Raw genomic sequence first — 22,332 nt, 5'->3', positions numbered from 1 at the left:
ACTCCAGGACAAGGGGCAGCCCTAGTGAGGGTCAGATTTAGGCTGGTCTCTGTGGCCCTCCTGCCCCGTCCTCCAGAGGCCTGCCCCCCCAAGAACCAGCAGGCCCCCAGCAGCATGCCAGTGCCCTACCATGAGGAGGGAGAACAGAGGCCACTGAAACCCAGGCTGCATCTTTTTCAACTTTCTCTTAAGTATTTTAATATATTAATGTCCCACAGCTCTGATTCTTCCTTTGCCATGAAAAAGCAAAGTTATTAAACCTAACAGTTAAGCCTAGGAGCTTGACTATCCCCAGAATAGGTCCAGAACACTGAAGGGAGGTACTTAAGAAAAAAGTAACCACTCATGTGAGCCAAACATTGATACAGTTGTGTCAAGCAGTTAATCAGGATAAACTAGAAAGAAGTACACTTCTCACTGCTCTCAAAACACCATCAAGATTTATTACTAAGTTTAAGCTTATTGCAAGATGATTTATAGGTGATTTCCCCATTGGTTGGTGATATCCTACAGGGAAAGTAATGTCTGTGTACTCCCCTAAAATGGACCCAGAGCAAATGAACAAATGTTATTCCAGTAAAAAAGTTTTGGTGGCGGGGTGGGGGGGGGAACCTTCAAGATGGCGGAGGAGTAAGACGCGGAGATCACCTTCCTCCCCACAAATACATCAGAAATACAGCTACACGTGAAACAACTCCTACAGAACACCTACTGAACGCTGGCAGAAGACCTCAGACCTCCCAAAAGGCAAGAAACTCCCCACGTACCTGGGTAGGGCAAAAGAAAAAAGAATAAACAGAGACAAAAGAATAGGGACGGGACCTGCACCTCTGGGAGGGAGCCGTGAAGGAGGAAAGGTTTCCACACACTAGGCAGCCCCTTCATGGTGGGGCTTGGGGTGGGGGGAGCTTCAGAGCCACAGAGGGCGCAGCAACAGGCGTGCAGAGAGCAAAACGGAGAGATTCCTGCACAGAGGATCGGTGCCGACCAGCACTCACCAGACCGAGAGGCTTGTCTGCTCACCTGCCGGGGCAGGCGGGGGCTGGGGGCTGGGAGCTGAGGCTCGGGCTTCAGAGGTCAGACCCCAGGGAGAGGACTGGGGTTGGCTGCGTGAACACAGCCTGAAGGGGGCTAGTACACCACAGCTAATCGGGAGGGAGTCCGGGGAAAAGTCTGGACCTTCCAGAAATGCAAGAGACCATTGTTTCGGGGTGCACGAGGAGAGGGGATCCCTTCCCTGTCTGCCCACAGAAGGCAGAGCACCTCCTAAACGAGCTCCAGAGACGGGCACAAGCCGTGGCTATCAGCTTGGACACCAGAGATGGGCATGAAATGCTAACGCTGCTGCTGCAGCCACCAAGAATTGTGTGCAAGCGCAGGTCACTCTCCACACCCACCCCAGGAGCCTGTGCAGCCCACCACTGCCAGGATCCCGTGATCCAGGGACAGCTTCCCCAGGAGAACACACAGCACACCTCAGGCTGTTTCAACGTCACGCTGGCCTCTGCCGCCACAGGCTCACCCCACATTCCAATTATAACTACCGTACCCCTCCCTCCCCCCAGCACGAGTGAGCCAGAGTCCCCTAATCAGCGCTGCTTTAAACCTGTCCTGTCTGGGCGTGAACAGATGCCTGAGGGCAACCTACAGGCAGAGGCGGGTCCAAATCCAAAGCTGAACCCAAGGAGCTGTGCGAACAAAGAAGAGAAAGGGAAATCTCTCCCAGCAGCCGCAGGAGCAGTGGATTAAATCTCCACAATCAATTTGAGGTACCCTGCATCTGTGGAATACCTGAATAGACAACGAATCATCCCAAAATTGAGGCAGTGGACTTCGGGAGCAACTGTGGACTTGGGGTTTGCTGTGTGACACTGACTTGTTTCTGATTTTTATCTTAGTATAGTTTGTAGCGCTTGTTATCATTGGTGGATTTGTTTATTGGTTTGGTTGCTCTCTTTTTATTACTTTTTAATTTTATTTTAACTATTTTATTTTATTTATTATTTTTCCTTCTTTTGTTTTTCCCTCTTTTTCTTCTGAGCCATGTGACTGACAGGGTCTTGGTGCTCTGGCTGGGTATCAGACCTGAGCCTCTGAGGTGGGAGAGCCGAGTTCAGGACATTGGACCACCAGAGACCTCCCAGCTCCATGTAATATCAATTGGCAAGAGCTCTCCCAGAGATCTCCATCTCAACGCTAAGACCCAGCTCCACTCAACGACCAGCAAGCTACAGAGCTGGACACCCTTTGCCAAACAACTAGCAAGACAGGAACACAACCCCACCCATTAGCAGCGAGGCTGCCTAAAATCATAAGTTCAGACACCACAAAACACACCATTGGACACAGCCCTGCCCACCAGAAAGACAAGATCCAGCCCCACCCATCAGAACAGGCACTAGTCCCCTCTATCAGGAAGTCTACACAAGCTACTGAACCAACCTTACCCACTGGGGGCAGACACCAAAAACAACGGGAACTACAAACCTTCAGCCTGCAAAAAGGAAACCCCAATCACAGTAAGTTAAATGAAATGAGAAGACAGAGAAATATGCAGCAGATGAAGGAGCAAGGTAAAAACCCACCAGACCAAACAAATGAAGAGGAAATAGGAAGTCTACCTGAAAAAGAATTCAGAGGAATGATAGGAAAGATGATCCAAAATCTTGGAAAGAGAATGGAGAAAATACAAGAAACGCTTAACAAGGACCTAGAAGAACTAAAGAGCAAACAATGATGAACAACACAATAAATGAAAAGAAAAATTCTCTAGAAGGAATCAATAGCAGAATAACTGAGGCAGAACAACGGATAAGTGACCTGGAAGATAAAATAGTGGAAATAACTACTGCAGAGCAGGATAAAGAAAAAAGAATGAAAAGAATTGAGGACAGTCTCAGAAACCTCTGGGAAAACATTAAATGCACCAACATTTGAATTATAGAGGTCCCAGCAGAAGAAGAGAAAAAGAAAGTGTCTGAGAAAATATTTGCAGAGATTCTAGTTGAAAACTTCCATAACATGGGAAAGGAGATAGTCAAGTCCAGGAAGCACAGAGAGTCCCATACAGGATAAATCCAAGGAGAAACACTCCTAGACACATATTAATCAAACTATCAAAAATTAAATACAAAGAAAAAATATTAAAAGCAGCAAGGGAAAAGCAACAAATAACATACAAGGGAATCCCCATAAGGTTAACAGCTGATCTCTTAGCAGAAACTCTGCAAGCCAGAAGGGAGTGGCAGGACATATTGAAAGTGATGAAGGAGGAAAAACCTGCAACCAAGATTACTCTACCCAGCAAGGATCTCATTTAGATTCGACTGAGAAATTAAAACCTTTACAGACAAGCAAAAGTTAGGAGAATTCAGCACCACCAAACCAGCTCTACAATAAATGCTAAAGGAATTTCTCTAGGCAGGAAACACAAGAGAAGGAAAAAACCTTCAAAAACAAACCCAAAACAATTAAGAAAATGGTAATAGGAACGTATATATCAATAATTACCTTAAATGTAAATGGATTAAATGCTCCAAACAAAAGACACACACCAGCTGAATAGATACAAAAACAAGACCTGTATATATGCTGTCTACAAGAGAGCCACTTCAGACCTAGGGCCACATACAGACTGAAAGTGAGGGGATGGAAAAAGATATTCCATGCAAATGAAAATCAAAAGAAAGCTGGAGTAGCAATTCTCCTATCAGACAAAATAGACTTTAAAATAAAGACTATTAGAAGAGACAAAGAAAGACACTACATAACGATCAAGGGATGAATCCAAGAAGAAGATATAACAATTGTAAAATATTTATGCACCCAACATAGGAGCACCTCAATACATAAGGCAAATGCTAACAGCCATAAAAGGGGAAATCGACAGTAACACACTCATAGTACGGGACTTTAACACCCCACTTTCACCAATGGACAGATCATCCAAAATGAAAATAAATAAGGAAACACAAGCTTTCAATGACACATTAATAAACAAGAAGGATTTAATTGATATTTATAAGACATTCCATCCAAAAACAATAGAATACACTTTCTTCTCAAGTGCTCATGGACATTCTCCAGGATAGATCATATCTTGGGTCACAAATCAAGCCTTGGTAAATTTAAGAAAATTGAAATCATATCAAGTATCTTTTCCGACCACAATGCTATGAGACTAGGTATCAATTACAGGAAAAAAACTGTAAAAAATAAAAACACATGGAGGACTAACAATATGCTACTAAATAACCAAGAGATCACTGAAAGAATCAAAGAGGAAATCAAAAAATACCTAGAAGCAAATGACAATGAAAACACAATGACACAAAACCCATGGAATGCAGCAAAGGCAGTTCCAAGAGGGAAGTTTATAGCAATACAATCCTACCTCAAGAAACAAGAAACATCTCAAACAAACAACCTAACCTTACACCTAAAGTAATTAGAGAAAGAGGAACAAAAAAACCCATAAAAACCCCAAAGTTAGCAGAAGGAAAGAAATCATAAAGATCAGATCAGAAATAAATGAAAAAGAAATAAAGGAAATGATAGCAAAGATCAATAAAACTAAAAGCTGGTTTTCTGAGAAGATAAACAAAATTGATAAACCATTAGCCAGAGTCATCAAGAAAAAAGGGGAGAGGACTGAAATCAACAGAATTAGAAATGAAAAAGGAGAAGTGACAACTGACACTGCAGAAATACATAGGATCATGAGAGATCACTACAAGCAACTCTATGCCAATAAAATGGACAACCTGGAAGAAATGGACAAATTCTTAGAAAAGCACAACCTTCTGAGACTGAACCAGGAAGAAACAGAAAATATAAACAGACCAATCACAAGCACTGAAGTTGAAACTGTCATTACAAATCTTCCAACAAACAAAAGCCCAGGACTAGATGGCTTCACAGGTGAATTCTATCAAACATTTAGAGAAGAGCTAACACCTATCCTTCTCAAACTCTTCCAAAATCCAGCAGAGGGAGGAACACTCCCATACTTATTCTATGAGGCCACCATCACCCTGATCCCAAAACCAGACAAAGATGTCACAAAAAAAGAAAACTACAGACCAATATCACTGATGAACATAGATGCAAAAATCCTCAACAAAATACTAGCAAACAGAATCCAACAGCACATTAAAAGGATCATACACCATGATCAAGTGGGGTTTATCCCAGGAATGCAAGGATTCTTCAATATATGCAAATCAATGTGATACACCATATCAACAAACTGAAGGATAAAAACCATATGATCATCTCAACAGATGCAGAAAAAGCTTTTGACAAAATTCAACATCCATTTATGATAAAAACTCTCCAGAAAGTAGGCACAGAGGGAACTTTCCTCAACATAATAAAGGCCATATATGACAAAGCCACAGCCAACATCATTCTCAGTGGTGAATAACAGAACCCATTTCCACTAAGATCAGGAACAAGACAAGGCTGCCCACTCTCACCACTATTATTCAACATAGTTTTGGAAGTTTTAGTGACAGCAATCAGAGAAGAAAAGGAAATAAAAGGAATCCAAATCGGAAAAGAAGAAGTAAAGCTGTCACTGTTTGCAGATGACATGATACTATCCATTGAGAATCCTAAAGATGCTACCAGAAAACTACTAGAGCTAATCAATGAATTTGGTAAAGTAGCAGGATACAAAATTAATGCACAGCAATCTCTTGCATTCCTATACACTAATGATGAAAAATCTGAAAGAGGAATTAAGGAAACACTCCCATATGCCATTGCAACAAAAAGAATAGAATACCTTGGAATAAACCTACCTAAGAGGACAAAAGACCAGTATGCAGAAAACTATAAGACACTGATGAAAGAAATTAAAGAGGATTCAATCAGATGCAGAGATACACCACGTTCTTGGGTTGGAAGAATCAACATTGTGAAAATGAGTATACTACCAAAAGCAATCTACAGATTCAATGCAATCCCTATCAAACCACCAATGGCATTTTTCACAGAACTAGAACAAAAAATTTCACAATTTATATGGAAACACAAAAGACCCCGAATAGCCAAAGCAATCTTGAGAAAGAAAAATGGAGCTGAAGGAATCTGGCTCCCTGACTTCAGACTATACTACAAGGCTACAGTAATTAAGATAGTATGGTACTGACACAAAAACAGAAATAAAGATCAATGGAACAGGGTAGAAAGCCCAGAGATAAACTCACACACATATGGTCACCTTATCTTTGATAAAGGAGGCAAAAATATACAATGGAGAAAAGACAGCCTCTTCAATAAGTGGTGCTGGGAAAACTGGACAGCCACATGTAAAAGAATGAAATTAGAACACTTCCTAATACCATACCCAAAAATAAACTCAAAATGGATTTAAGACCTAAATGTAAGGCCAGACACTATCAAACTCTTAGAGGAAAACATAGGCAGGACACTCTATGACATAAATCACAGCAAGATCCTTTTTGACCCACCTCCTAGAGAAATGGAAATAAAAAGAAAAATAAACAAATGGTACCTAATGAAACTAAAAGCTTCTGCAAAGGAAAGGAAACCATAAACAAGATGAAAAGACAACCCTCAGAATGGGAGAAAATACTTGCAAATGAAGCAGCTGACAATGGATTAATCTCCAAAATATACAAGCAGCTCTTGCAGCTCAATATCAGAAAAACAAACAACCCAATCCAAAAATGGGCAGAAGGCCTAAAAAGACATTTCTCCAAAGAAGATATACAGATGGCCAAGAAACACATGAAAGGATGCTTAACATCACTAATCATTAAGAAATGCAAATGAAAACTACAATGAGGTATCACCTCACACCAGTCAGAATGGCCATCATCAAAAAATCTACAAACAATAAATGCTGGAGAGGGTGTGGTGAAAAGGGAACCTTTTTGCACTGTTGGTGGGAATGTGAATTGACACAGCCACTATGGAGAACAGTATGGAGGTTCCTTAAAGAACTAAAAATAGAACTACCATATGACCCAGCAATCCCACTACTGGGCATATACCTGGAGAAAACCATAATTCAAAAAGAATCATGTACCACAATGTTCACTGCAGCACTATTTACAATAGCCAGGACATGGAAGCAACCTAAGTGTCCATCGACAGATGAATGGATAAAGAAGATGTGGCACATATATGTAATGGAATATTACTCAGCCATAAAAAGAAATGAAATGGAGTTATTTGTAGTGAGGGGGATGGAGTCTGTCATACAGAGTGAAGTAAGTCAGAAAGAGAAAAACAAATACTATATGCTAACACATATATATATGGAATCTAAAAAAATTAAAATGCTTTGAAGAACTTAGGGCAGGCCAGGAATAAAGATGCAGATGTAGAGAGTGGAGTTAAGGACGTGGGGACGGGGAAGGGTAAGCTGGGACGAAGTGAGAGAGTGGCATGGACATATATACACTACGAAACGTAAAACAGATAGCTAGTGGGAAGCAGCCGCATAGCACAGGGAGATCAGCTTGGTGCTTTGTGTCCACCTAGAGGGGTGGGATAGGGAGGGTGGGAGGGAGGGAGACACAAGAGGGAGGGGATATGGAGATGTATGCATATGTATAGCTGATTCACTTTGTTATACAGCAGAAACTAACACACCATTGTAAAGCAATTATACTCCAATAAAGATGTTAAAAAAAAAAAAAGTTGGGGATGTCCTGCTGAAGCCTCTGCCTTGAGGAAGTTACCACGGCTGGTAACTCGAGGATGGTGCTCGCTGTCCCCTGCTGCACGGTACTCCCCGGCATCCAGAAACTCCCAGTGCCAAGCGGACCCCCCACAAGGGGCGAAGTGCACAGAAGCCACCGAGACTACACCACTGGGAAGCGGACACCGTCAAATCCACCTGCTGTCCCTGCCAACACACTTACCTAGCTCATCTTTTGATCTCCCCGATGCAAAAAACGATCGGCTCAGCTCATAGCCCCCGAAGAAGAAGAAGTAGCCCGGCACTTCTCGAAGTAAAGTGCTCGAGAGTCCATGGTAGAAGCCCAAGGGGCCGTCCTTGCTAAGGATACTCTTCACGACAGACCAAACTGTGCTGGGGGGACACACGGGTGACAGATAAGAACAGCATTCACACCCAACTAGCAGACCTGATGGAGCTCTAACAAGGAAGTAGCTCATTTTATAAACAGAGGAACCAGAATTCCAGCAATAAAAGGTTTTTGTGGGAAGGAAATTATCTCCGAGAAAGACAGGTATACAATTATTTTGTAACAAGTTTTATTACTTGAACTAGTCTGTGTTAAGATATTTTATTACAACGAATGCATACATTTCTAGAAATCATTATTAAAGATCTAAAAGAGCCACTACCCATCTTTTCAATAGTAAGTAAGTGAAATTACAATGAGATTGTCCAAACTCAGAGAATAAAATGGCACTGTACGTGCCCAGTCCCTTACCTGCCTTGATTCCTATCTCCTCAGCCTTTCTTTTGAGCTTGTGTATTTTGAGGGAATTGGTTCAGGTGTTCAGGGTTTGTTTTGTTTTGCATTCATCCAGGGAAGTGAGCAACAAGCCTTAAATGTTACTTAAAGGCAAGATAAAAGAAATTCTAAGAGCTGAGCTACAGCTCCTGTAAGGCTCTTGATACACCCAGTATTTAGTTCTTAGCGAGGAAGGTGTGTACAGATCAGAGCCTGCAGAAGCCAGAACACGGGCACTTTCTGTGCAGGCTCCTCTTCCTGGTGGTGTCGGGGGGCAGGCCTATCCCTGGGAGGAAAAGCACCACAAACCACACCTGTCAGCTTAGCGAGCCCCTCACTCCTCACTTTGTTCTCAGCAGGTGACCTGGCTTGGATCAGGGAAGGATCAGGCTCCAGGTAACAAAGGCCACCTGCTTTTATTGATGATCTTCCTTCCCAGGCAATACCCACTAGCCAGGCCCTGCCTGCAGCGCGCCCTCCTTCTATCAATACAATGAAGAAGTAACAAAGTCCTCCCACTCAACACAATTAGCCTGCTTCCAATCCAGGTCTTAACCCCAAGCTACCAAATCCCAGGCTTGGGCACTGCTATACCTAAAACACAGTCAGCCAATATTTACTTCTGTACAGGGTGTCCGTCTACCTAAGTCCTTTGGATCTAACAATTACTTTTTTTTTTAATACTTTAAACGACTTTTTTTTTTTTTTTTGCGGTACGCGGGCCTCTCACTGTTGTGGCCTCTCCTGTTGCGGAGCACAGGCTCTGGACGCGCAGGCTCAGCGGCCATGGCCCACGGGCCCAGCCGCTCCGTGGCATGTGGGACCTTCCCAGACCGGGGCACGAACCCGTGTCCCCTGCATCGGCAGGCGGACTCTCAACCACTGCGCCACCAGGGAAGCCCTTAAACGACTTTTAAGGGACCCAAGGGCAACTTTCTGGGTGCTGTTAATGATCTATTTCTTTATCTAGGTACCAGTTTACAAAGGCATGTTCATTTTGTGACTACTTGTGGAACTGCACACCTAGGATTTCCTGTGATTTCTGGGTGTGTTCCTGCTATTGTGTGTACACTGTATTTCAATAAAAAAGCATTAAAGACTTAAAGTTTTGAACTTCTAGGCTATGAATAATAGCTTCAAATTGGTTGTAATGAATCTCACAGGTGCAGGAAATAGGGCACTATTATGAACCCCATCCTCACTGGACAGAAAGTGATGACTCTAAAAATGGTCAGTTTACCTAATGGTTTTTCCCAGGAGATTTACTGGCTTTGAGTTAACTTCAGCAACAACCACCAGCAAAGCTTTAGTTTAGATAAATAAATAAGCAAGTTTTGAGATTAACAAGGATAATACACTGATTTTCAATTCCAATATATAATGAATCACATTGTATATGACACATACATTCACAGGGTAACTCGAATCTGTTTTCGAGACAAAGTTGGAGAGTGATTCCATCACTGAAGACTTGCTATGCTTCTGAGGGTTTGCATGAATATTTTCAGAATCTGGCTTGTTTGTAGGTACACTTGAAGGATTCGGGAGGAGGTAAAGGAAGTCACTGCTAGGATCTGGGATGATCAGCCTGAGCACCCACGTGAAACTGGGGAGTGAGCAGATACTCAGCCCAGAATCCAAATTGGCAGTTAGGAAAAGCTCAGTCCTCAATTCCAAAGCCACTGCTACATGCCTCCCAGTATAGTTGGGGGTCATGCCTTATGCGCTCCTCAGGCCAAAAGGGGTGTAAGCCCCTGCTTCTCCACTTTGGGGGTATTAAATACTTGCCTACAACATTCTGTGGGGTGGATGGTGATTCCATCCACCACAGACAGTGTGTTCAGAAAATTATCCTCAGAGTGGTGGTGGAGAGGGGTGTTTGGACCAGATACACTGTTTCTCTGCCACTTAATTTTAGTACAACCTAAAATTTAAAAATACTGGATACACCAAGGCAACAAGACCCCACGTTTGTGCCCGAGCAGCACTTACTTCTGGCTTGTGGCTATCTTTCCCGACGTCTCCATCTCATACATGGTCTGTAGCCGGCACTTCACGAGCTCGGTGGGGCAGAGGGCCAGAGCAGCAAAGGCAGAGGCAAAGGAGCCAGCGGCTGCGTTCTGCAGGTCACTGAAAGGACGCAAGCACAGGAGGCCGGTTACCCACCCAGTATTCATGTGCTCGGTCTCAGCATGCCCAAACACTGGTGGTCAAGGAGAGGAAGCCTTCCTCAGCGCCCACGAGGCACCTGCTGCTTCCTCTGAGGAGCCCACGACCCTGGGAGGGTGACGGCAGTACCCCAATTTTCATATGGGGAAAATGATGCTTAGAGATGCCACGAACTGTGCTCAGAGTCACACAGCTGCTAAGCGGCAACGCTAGGCTTCAAACCCAGGTCTTCCTGACTGCAAGCCCGTGCTCCTTTTATTAGGCATAGCTCTGTGGGCTGGACGTTTGTGTCCCTCACCCCCAGATTCCTATGTTGAAGCCATAACCCCACCCCCAATGTGATGGTATTTGGAGGAAGGCCTTTGGGAGGTAGTCAGGTTTAGATGAGGGCAGGAAGGTGAAATCCTCTTGATGAGCTTAGTGACCCTGTAAAAAGAGACCAGAGAGCTGGCTGGCACTCTCTCCACCATGTGAGAACACAGCCAGCTGTCCCCCTGCAAACCAGGAAGAGGACCCTCACCAGACACCAAATCAGCCGGCATCTTGTTCTTGGACTTTCCAGCCTCCAGAGCTGTGAGAAACAAATTTTTGTTGTTTAAACCACCCAGCCTGGGGTATTGTTCTAGCAGAGCCAGAACTAAGACAGAAAGTGACACAGAAAAACCAAACCAAACCAAACAATGTGGGAGAAAAAATTCCCTATGGTCCCACCACCCCAACACACACACTATTAATACTTCAGTGTGTTTGCCCCTGAGCTTTAAATAAAAACAGGTTCCGAGGCCATCCCTACGTGCCTCTGGATTCAGCCCAGAACAACCACAAGTGTAATGTAACTGCTACAGATGAAAACCCAGGATACATTTTTAACCAAAATGTTGCTCATTGAGAAAAGATTTCCCAGTTCAGCTGATGACCTCCTGGACCTCAGCTGCACAGAGGGCACGAGGTGGGCCAGTGGTGCTGCCAGTGTGAGTCAGCAAGCTCGATGGCTGTAGGGCAAATGGCGAAGCTGGAAATATAAACGGAAAATGAATGTACATGAAGTACAAAAATGCAAGAATTCACTTCATCTCACATGGGTTTAGTACCACCAGCCTCAGTCACCAGCAGGGGAGTGAAACTGGAAAGAATATGGGGGAAAGTACAAGAAACAAATTGCCAGGAAGACTCCTGAGAGTTCATGGGGGTCAGCAAAGGAGATCCTCTCCAAACCCTGGGAGGATGTTCTATCACGAGAGCACCGCTGGCACCTACGGGGACAATCTTTAGTTGCACAGAAAGGACTGAGCTGCTCACAGCAACAACTGGCTGTGACACTCACCTGTTAACTGCCAGCATCCGGCTGTCACTGGACGACCAGAACAACTCACAGACCTCCAGAAGCCCCCAACGGTAACCCCCTAGGCAGCCTGCCCAGGTAGCGAGGTCCCCTCACGATTTCTCTTCCATCTGTGAGCAGAAGCCTAACGGACCTACCACATTCAATTGTCCTAAAGTTACAATAAACTAGCCCACTTACATCAATGGACAGATCATCCAGACAGAAAATCAATAAGGAAACACAGGCCTTAAATGACACATTAGACCAGATGGACTTAATTGGTATTTGTAGAACATTCCATCAGAAAGCAGCAGAATACACATTCTTCTCAAGTGCACATGGAACATTCTCCAGGATAGATCACATGCTACGCCATAAAGCAAGCCTTGGTAAATTTAAGAAAATTGAAATCGTACTGAAATCATTTTCCAACCACAACACTATGAGGTTGGAAATCAATTACAGGAAAAAAACTGTAAAAAACACAAACACGTGGCGGATAAACAGTGTTACTAAACAACCAATGGTTCACTGAAGAAATCAAAGAGGAACTAAAAAAATACCTAGACACAAATGACAACAGAAACACTGCAATCCAAAACCTATGGGATGCAGCAAAAGCAGTTCTAAGAGGGAAGTTTATAGCAATACAATCCTACCTCAGGAAACAAAAAGAAAAATCTCAAACAACGTAACCTTACACCTAATGCAACTAGAGAAAGAAAAACAAAACCCAAAGTTAATGGAAGGAAAGAAATCATAAAGATCAGAGCAGAAATAAACGAAATAGAGATGAAGGAAACAATAGAAAAGATCCATGAAAGTAAAAGCTGGTTCTTTGAAAAGATAAGCAAAATTCACAAACTTTTAGCCAGATTCATCAAGAAAAAAAAGGGAGAGGGCTCAAATCAATAAAACTAGAAATGAAAAAAGTTATAACCGACACCACAGAAATGCAAAGGATTCTAAGAGACTACTACAAGCAACTCTATGCCAATAAAATGGACAACCTAGAAGAAACGGACAAATTCTTAGAAAGGTACAACCTTCTAAGACTGAACCAGGAAGAAACAGAAAATATGAACAGACCAATCACAACTAATGAAATTGAAACTGTGATTAAAAAACTCCCAACATGGGCTTCCCTGGTGGCGCAGGGGTCGCCTGCCGATGCAGGGGACACGGGTTCATGCCCCAGTCCGGGAAGATCCCACATGCCGTGGAGCGGCTGGGCCCGTGAGCCATGGCCGCTGAGCCTGCGCATCCGGAGCCTGTGCTCCACAATGGGAGAGGCCACAGTAGTGAGAAGCCCGCGTACTGCACAAAAAAAAAAACAAACAAAAAACTCCCAACAAACACAAGTCCAGGACCAGACAGCTTCACAGGCGAATTATATCAAACATTTAGAGAAGAGTTAACACCTATCCTTCCGAAACTATTCCAAAAAATTTCAGAGGAACACTCCCAAACTCATTCTATGAGGCCACCATCACCCTGATACCAAAACCAGACAAAGATATAACAAAAAAGGAAAATTAAAGGCCAATATCACTGATGAACAGATGCAAAAATCCTCAACAAAATACTAGCAAACTGAATCCAACAATACATTAAAAGGATCGTACACCATGACCAAGTGGGATTTATCCCAGGGATGCAAAGATTCTTCAGTATCCATAAATCAGTCAGTGTGATAGACCACATGAGAGAGAGAGGGGAAGATGGTGGAAGAGTAAGACGTGGAGATCACCTTCCTCCCCACAGATACACCAGAAATTCATCTACACGTGGAACAACTCCTACAGAACACCTACTGAACGCTGGCAGAAGACCTCAGACCCCCCAAAAGGCAAGAAACTCCCCACGTACCCAGGTAGGGCCAAAAAAAAAAAAAAAGGAATAAACAGAGACAAAACGATAGGGACCTGCACCAGTGGGAGGGAGCCGTGAAGGAGGAAAGGTTTCCACACACTAGGAAGCCCCATCGCGGGCGGAGGCTGTGGGTGGCGGAGGGGGGAGCTTCGGAGCCGCGGAGGTGAGCGCAGCAAAGGAGTGCGGAGGGCAAACCGGAGAGATTCCCGCACAGAAGATCGGTGCCGACCGGCACTCACCAGCCCGAGAGGCTTGTCTGCTCGCCCGCCGGGGCGGGCGGGGGCTGGGAGCTGAGGCTCGGGCTTCGGTCGGAGCGCAGGGAGAGGACTGGGGTTGGCGGCGTGAACACAGCCTGAAGAGGGCTAGTGCACCACGGCTAGCCGGGAGGGAGTCCGGGAAAAAGTCTGGACCTGCCGAAGAGGCAAGAGACTTTTTCTTCCCTCTTTGTTTCCTGGTGCGCGAGGAGAGGGGATTAAGAGCGCTGCTTACAGGAGACCCACAGACGGGCGCGAGCCGCGGTTGAAAGCGCGGAGCCCAGAGACGGGCGTGGGACACTGGGGCTGCTGCTGCCACCGCCAAGAGGCCTGTATGCGAGCACAGGTCACTGTCCACGCCGCCCTTCCGGGAGCCTGTGCAGCCCGTCACTGCTGGGGTCCCGGGACCCAAGGACGGCTTCCCTGGGAGAGCGCACAGTGCGCCTTGGGCTGGTGCAACATCCCGCCGGCCTCTGCCGCCGCAGGCTCGCCCCACACTCCATACCCCTCCCTCCCCCCGGCCTGAGTGAGCCAGAGCCCCCGAAGCAGCTGCTCCTTTAACCCCGTCCTGTCTGAGCGAAGAACAGACGCCCTCCGGTGACCTTCACGCAGAGGCGGGGCCAAATCCAAAGCTGAGACCCGGGAGCTGTGAGAATAAAGAAGAGAAAGGGAAATCTCTCTCAGCAGTCCCAGAAGCAGCGGATTAAAGCTCCACAATCAACTTGATGTACCCTGCATCTGTGGAATACATGAATAGACAACGAATCATCCCAAATTGAGGAGGTGGACTTTGAGAGCAAGATTTATGGTTTTTTCCCCTTTTCCTCTTTTTGTGAATGTGTATGTGTATGCTTCTGTATGAGATTTTGTCTGTATAGCTTTGCTTCCACCATTTGTCCCAGGGTTGTATCAGTCCGTTTTTAAAAAAAATTTTTTAATAATTATTTTTTATTTTAATAATTCTATTATATTTTATCATACTTTATTCTATTTTACTTTATCTTCGCTCTCTTTTTTTCCAACCTTCCCTCCTTCCTCCCTCCCTCCTTTCTTTCTTTCCTTCTTTCTACTTCTACTAATTCTTTCTTTCTACTTTTCCTCCCTTTTATTCTGAGCCGGGTGGATGAAAGGCTCTTTGGTGCTGCAGCTAGGAGTCAGTGCTGTGCCTCTGAGGTGGGAGAGCCAACTTCAGGACACTGGTCCACAAGAGACCTCCCAGCTCCACGTAATAGCAAACGGCGAAAATCTCCCAGAGATCTCCATCTCAACACCAGCACCCAGCTTCACTCAACGACCAGCAAGCTACAGTGCTGGACACCCTATGCCAAACAACTAGCAAGACAGGAACACAACCCCACCCATTAGCAGAGAGGCTGCCTAAAAACATAATAAGGCCACAGAAACCCCAAAACACACCACGAGACATGGACCTGTCCACCAGAAAGACAAGATCGAGCCTCATCCACCAGAACACAGGCACCAGTCCCCTCCAACAGGAAGCCTACACAACCCACTGAAACAACCTTAGCCACTGGGGACAGACACCAAAAACAATGGGAACTACGAACCTGCAGCCTGCAAAACGGAGACCCCAAACACAGTAAGATAAGCACAATGAGAAGACAGAAAAACACACAGCAGGTGAAGGAGCAAGATAAAAACCCACCAGACCTAACAAATGAAGAGGAAATAGGCAGTCTACCTGAAAAAGAATTCAGAATAATGATAGTAAAGATGATCCAAAATCTTGGAAATAGACAAAATGCAAGAAACAGTTAACAAGGGCCTAGAAGAACTAAAGATGAATCAAGCAATGATGAGCAACACAATAAATGAAATTTAAAATACTGTAGATGGGATCAATAGCAGAATAACTGAGGCAGAAGAATGGATAAGTGACGTGGAAGATAAAATAGTGGAAATAACTGCTGCAGAGCAGAATAAAGAAAAAAGAATGAAAAGAACTGAGGACAGTCTCAGAGAACTCTGCGACAACATTAAACTCACCAACATTCGAGTTATAGGGGTACCAGAAGAAGAAGAAGAGAAAAAGAAAGGGACTGGGAAAATATTTGAAGAGATTATAGTTGAAAACTTCCCTAATATGAGAAAGGAAATAGTTAATCAAGTCCAGGAGGCACAGAGAGTCCCATACAGAATAAATCCAAGGAGAAATACGCCAAGACACATATTAATCAAACTGTCAAAAATTAAACACAAAGAAAACATATTAAAAGCAGCAAGGGAAAAACAACAAATAACACACAAGGGAATCCCCATCAGGTTAACAGCTGATCTTTCAGCAGAAACTCTACAAGCCAAAGGGAGTGGCAGGACATATTTAAAGTGAGGAAGGAGAAAAACCTGCAACCAAGATTACTCTACCCAGCAAGGATCTCATTCAGATTTTTTTTTTTTTTTTTTTTTTTTTTTTGCGGTACCCAGGCCTCTCACTGCTGTGGCCTCTCCCGTTGCGGAGCACAGGCTCCGGACGCACAGCCTCAGCGGCCATGGCTCACGGGCCCATCCGCTCCCCGGCATGTGGGATCTTCCCGGACCGGGACACGAACCCGTGTCCCCTGCATCGGCAGGCGGACTCCCAACTACAGCGCCACCAGGGAAGCCCTCTCATTCAGATTTGATGGAGAAATTAAAACGTTTACAGACAAGCAAAAGCTGAGAGAGTTCAGCACCACCAAACCAGCTTTACAACAAATGCTAAAGGAACTTCTCTAGGCAAGAAACACAACAGAAGGAAAAGACCTACAATAACGAACCCAAAACAATTAAGAAAATGGGAATAGGAACATACATATCGATAATTACCTTAAATGTAAATGGACTAAATGCTCCCACCAAAACACACAGATTGGCTGAATGGATACAAAAACAAGACCCATATATATGCTGTCTACAAGAGACCCACTTCAGACCTAGAGACACATACAGACTGAAAGTAAGGGGATGGGAAAAGACATTCCATGCAAATGGAAATCAAAAGAAAGCTGGAGTAGCAATTCTCATATCAGACAAAATAGACTTTTAAATAAAGACTATTAGAAGAGACAAAGAAGGACACTACATAATGATCAAGGGATCGATCCAAGAAGAAGATACAACAATTGTAAATATTTATGCACCCAACATAGGAGCACCTCAATACATAAGGCAAATACTAACAGCCATAAAAGGGGAAATCGACAGTAACACAATCATAGTAGGGGACTTCAACACCCCGCTTTCACCAATGGACAGATCATCCAAAATGAAAATAAATAAGGAAACACAAGCTTTAAATGATACATTAAACAAGATGGACTTAATTGATATTTATACGACATTCCATCCAAAAACAACAGAATACACATTTTTCTCAAGTGCTCATGGAACATTCTCCAGGATAGATCATATCTTGGGTCACAAATCAAGCCTTGGTAAATTTAAGAAAATTGAAATTGTATCAAGTATCTTTTCCGACCACAATGCAATGAGACTAGATATCAATTACAAGAAAAGATCTGTAAAAAAATACAAACACATGGAGGCTAAACAATACACTACTTAATAACAAAGTGATCACTGAAGAAATCAAAGAGGAAATAAAAAAATACCTAGAAACAAATGACAATGGAGACATGATGACCCAAAACCTATGGGATGCAGCAAAAGCAGTTCTAAGAGGGAAGTTTATAGCAATACAATCCCACCTTAAGAAACAGGAAACATCTCGAGTAAACAACCTGACCTTGCACCTAAAGCAATTAGAGAAAGAAGAACAAAAAACCCCCAAAGTTAGCAGAAGGAAAGAAATCATAAAAATCAGATCAGAAATAAATGAAAAAGAAATGAAGGAAACGATAGCAAAGATCAATAAAACTAAAAGCTGGTTCTTTGAGAAGATAAACAAAATTGATAAACCATTAGCCAGACTCATCAAGAAAAAAAGAGAGACTACTCAAATCAATAGAAAGAGAAATGAAAAAGGAGAAGTAACAACTACACTGCAGAAATACAAAAGATCATGAGAGATTACTACAAGCAACTCTATGCCAATAAAAAGGACAACCTGGAAGAAATGGACAAATTCTTAGAAATGCACAACCTGCCAAGACTGAATCAGGAAGAAATAGAAAATATGAACAGACCAATCACAAGCACTGAAATTGAGACTGTGATAAAAAATCTTCCAACAAACAAAAGCCCAGGACCAGATGGCTTCACAGGCGAATTCTATCAAATATTTAGAGAAGAGTTAACACCTATCAAACTCTTCCAAAATATAGCAGAGGGAGGAACACTCCCAAACTCTTTCTGTGAGGCCACCATCACCTTGATACCAAAACCAGACAAGGATGTCACAAAGAAACAAAACTACAGGCCAATATCACTGATGAACATAGATGCAAAACTCAACAAAATACTGGCAAACAGAATCCAACAGTACATTAAAAGGATCATACACCATGATCAAGTGGGGTTTATTCCAGGAATGCAAGGATTCTTCAATATACGCAAATCAATCAACGTGATACACCATATTAACAAATTGAAGGAGAAAAACCATATGATCATCTCAACAGATGCAGAGAAAGCTTTTGACAAAATTCAACACCCATTTATGACAAAAACCCTTCAGAAAGTAGGCATAGAGGGAACTTTCCTCAACATAATAAAGGCCATATATGACACACCCACAGCCAACATCGTCCTCAATGGTGAAAAACTGAAACCATTTCCACTAAGATCAGGAAGAAGACAAGGCTGCCCACTCTCACCACTCTTATTCAACTTAGTTTTGGAAGTTTTAGCCACAGCAATCAGAGAAGAAAAGGAAATAAAAGGAATCCAAATTGGAAAAGAAGAAGTAAAGCTGTCACTGTTTGCAGATGACATGATACTATACATAGAGAATCCTAAAGATGCTACCAGAAAACTACTAGAGCTAATCAATGAATTTGGTAAAGTAGCAGGATACAAAATTAATGCACAGAAATCTCTGGCATTCCTGTACACTAATGATGAAAAATCTGAAAGTGAAATCAAGAAAACACTCCCATTTACCACTGCAACAAAAAGAATAAAATATTTAGGAATAAACCTACCTAGGGAGACAAAAGACCTGTATGCAGAAAATTATAAGACACTGATGAAAGAAATTAAAGATGATACAAATAGATGGAGAGATATACCATGCTCCTGGATTGGAAGAATCAATATTGTGAAAATGACTCTACTACCCAAAGCAATCTACAGATTCAATGCAATCCCTATCAAACTACCACTGGCATTTTTCACAAAACTAGAACAAAAAATTTTTAAATTTGTTTGGAAAAACAAAAGACCCTGAATAGCCAAAGCAATCTTAAGAACGAAAAACGGAGCTGGAGGATCAGGCTCCCTGACTTCACACTATACTACAAAGCTACATTAATCAAGACAGTGTGGTACTGGCACAAAAACAGAAAGATAGATCACTGGAACAGGATAGAAAGCCCAGAGATAAACCCACGCACATATGGTCACCTTATCTTTGATAAAGGAGGCAGCAATGTACAGTGGAGAAAGGACAGCCTCTTCAATAAGTGGTGCTGGGAAAACTGGACAGCGACATGTAAAAGTATGAGATTAGATCACTCCCTAACACCATACACAAAAATAAGCTCAAAATTGATGAAAGACCTAAATGTAAGGCCAGACACTATCAAACTCTTAGAGGAAAACATAGGCAGAACACTCTATGACATAAATCACAGCAAGATCCTTTTTGACCCACCTCCTAGAGAAATGGAAATAAAGACAAAAATAAACACATGGGACCTAATGAAACTTCAAAGCTTTTGCACAGCAAAGGAAACCATAAACAAGACCAAAAGACAACCCTCAGAATGAGAGAAAAGATTTGCAAATGAAGCAACGGACAAAGGATTAATCTCCAAAATTTATAAGCAGCTCATGCAGCTCAATAGCAAAAAAACAAACAACCCAATCCAAAAATGGGCAGAAGACTTAAATAGACATTTCTCCACAGAAGATATACAGACTGCCAACAAACACATGAAAGAATGCTCAACATCATTAATCATTAGAGAAATGCAAATCAAAACTACAATGAGATATCATCTCACACCAGTCAGAATGGCCATCATCAAGAAATCTAGAAACAATAAATGCTGGAGAGGGTGTGGAGAAAAGGGAACACTCTTGCACTGCTGGTGGGAATGTGAATTGGTACAGCCACTATGGAGAACAGTATGGAGGTTCCTTAAAAAACTAAAAATAGGGGCTTCCCTGGTGGCGCAGTGGTTAAGAATCAGCCTGCCAATTCAGGGGACAGGGTTCGAGCCCTGGTCCGGGAAGATCCCACGTGCCACGGAGCCACTAAGCCTGTGCACCACAACTACTGAGCCTGTGCTCTAGAGCCCGCACGCCACAGCTACTGAGCACACGTGCCACAACTACTGAAGCCTGTGCACCTAGAGCCTGTGCCCCGCAACAAGAGAAGCCACCACAATGAGAAGCTTGTGCACCGCAGCGAAGAGTAGCCCCTGCTCGCCACGACTAGAGAAAGCCTGCACGCAGCCACGAAGACCCAACACAGCCAAAAATAAATAAATAAAATAAATAAAATTTTTAAAAAAACAAAAAAAAACTAAAAATAGAACTACCATATGACCCAGCAATCCCACTACTAGGCATATACCCTGAGAAAACCATAATTGAAAAAGAGACATGTACCAAAATGTTCACTGAAGCTCTATTCACAATAGCCCGGAGATGGAAACAACCTAAGTGTCCATCATCGAATGAATGGATAAAGAAGATGTGGCACATATATACAATGGAATATTACTCAGCCATAAAAAGAAATGAAACTGAGCTATTTGTAATGAGGTGGATAGACCTAGAGTCTGTCATACAGAGTGAAGTAAGTCAGAAAGAGAAAGACAAATACCGTATGCTAACACATATATATGGAATTTAAAAAAATGTCATGAAGAACCTAGGGGTAAAACAGGAATAAAGACACAGACCTACTTGAGAATGGACTTGAGGATATGGGGAGGGGGAAGGGTAAGCTGTGACAAAGCGAAAGAGAGGCATGGACATATATACACTATCAAACGTAAGGTAGATAGATAGTGGGAAGCAGCCGCAGAGCACAGGGAGATCAGCTCAGTGCTTTGTGACCGCCTGGAGGGGTGGGATGGGGAGGGTGTGAGGGAGACCCAGGAGGGAAGGGATGTGGGAACAGATGTATATGTATGACTGACTCACTTTGTTATAAAGCAGAAACTAATTAAAAAATAATAAATAAATATATATTAAAAAACAAAGAAACAAAAAAACATGCTCTTGGATTGGAAGAATCAATATTGTCAAAATGACATAATACCCAAGGCAATCTACAGATTCAATGCAGTCCCTATCAAACTACCAATGGCATTTTTCACAGAACTGGAACAAAAAATTTTTTCATTTGTCTGGAAACACAGAAGACCTCAAATAGCCAAAGCAATCCTGAGAAAGAAAAATGGAGCTAGAGGAATCAGACTCCCTGACTTGACTATAATACAAAGCTACAGTAATCATAACAGTATGGTACTGGCACAAAAACAGAAATATAGATCAATGGAACAGGATAGAAACCCCAGAGATAAACCCACGCACCTCTATGCTCAGTTAATCCATGACAAAGGAGGCAAGAATAAACAATGGAGAAAAGAAAGGCTCTTCAATAAGTGGTGCTGGGAAAACTGGACAACTACATGTGAAAGAATGAAATTTGAACATTCTCTAACACCATACACAAAAATAAACTCAAAATGGATTAAAGACCTAAATGTAAGGCCGGATACCATAAAACTCTTAGAGGGGACTTCCGCGGTGGTCCAGTGGTAAAAAATCCACCTTACAATGCAGGGGACATGGGATCGACCCCTGGTCAGGGAACTAAGATCCCACATGCCATAGGGCAGCTAAGCCCGCATGCCACAACTACTGAGCTCGTGTGCCTCAACTAGAGCCTGTGTGCCACAGACTACAGAGCCCACATGCTCTGGAGCCTGTGTGCCACAACTAGAGAAGAGAAAACCTGCACACCACAACTAGAGAGAAGTCTGTGCACCACAAGGAAGAGCCCTTGCGCTGCTACGAGAGATCCCACGTGCCGCAACTAAGACCCAACGCAGCCAAAAATAAAATAAATAATAAATAAATCTTTAAAAAATAATAAAACTCTTAGAGGAAAACATAG

General features: G+C 43.1%; 1 protein-coding gene across 2 annotated transcripts in view; it reads right to left on the bottom strand.

Moving 5' to 3' along the window:
- SLC25A15 (solute carrier family 25 member 15) overlaps positions 1-22,332 on the bottom strand; it is a 41,375-nt gene that overhangs the window by 4,597 nt on the left and 14,446 nt on the right. For both annotated transcript variants that reach the window (XM_060080251.1, XM_060080252.1), the window contains exons 4-5: positions 10,452-10,589; positions 7,899-8,068 (exon numbers count right to left, since the gene is read on the bottom strand). In XM_060080251.1, the coding sequence (XP_059936234.1) occupies positions 7,899-8,068; positions 10,452-10,589 (308 nt within the window). The remainder of the gene's footprint in view (positions 1-7,898; positions 8,069-10,451; positions 10,590-22,332) is intronic.

Source organism: Mesoplodon densirostris, chromosome 17 (assembly GCF_025265405.1).
Source record: "Mesoplodon densirostris isolate mMesDen1 chromosome 17, mMesDen1 primary haplotype, whole genome shotgun sequence".
Taxonomy (NCBI): domain Eukaryota; kingdom Metazoa; phylum Chordata; class Mammalia; order Artiodactyla; family Ziphiidae; genus Mesoplodon; species Mesoplodon densirostris.
This window is presented reverse-complemented; position numbering and strand designations above follow the sequence as displayed.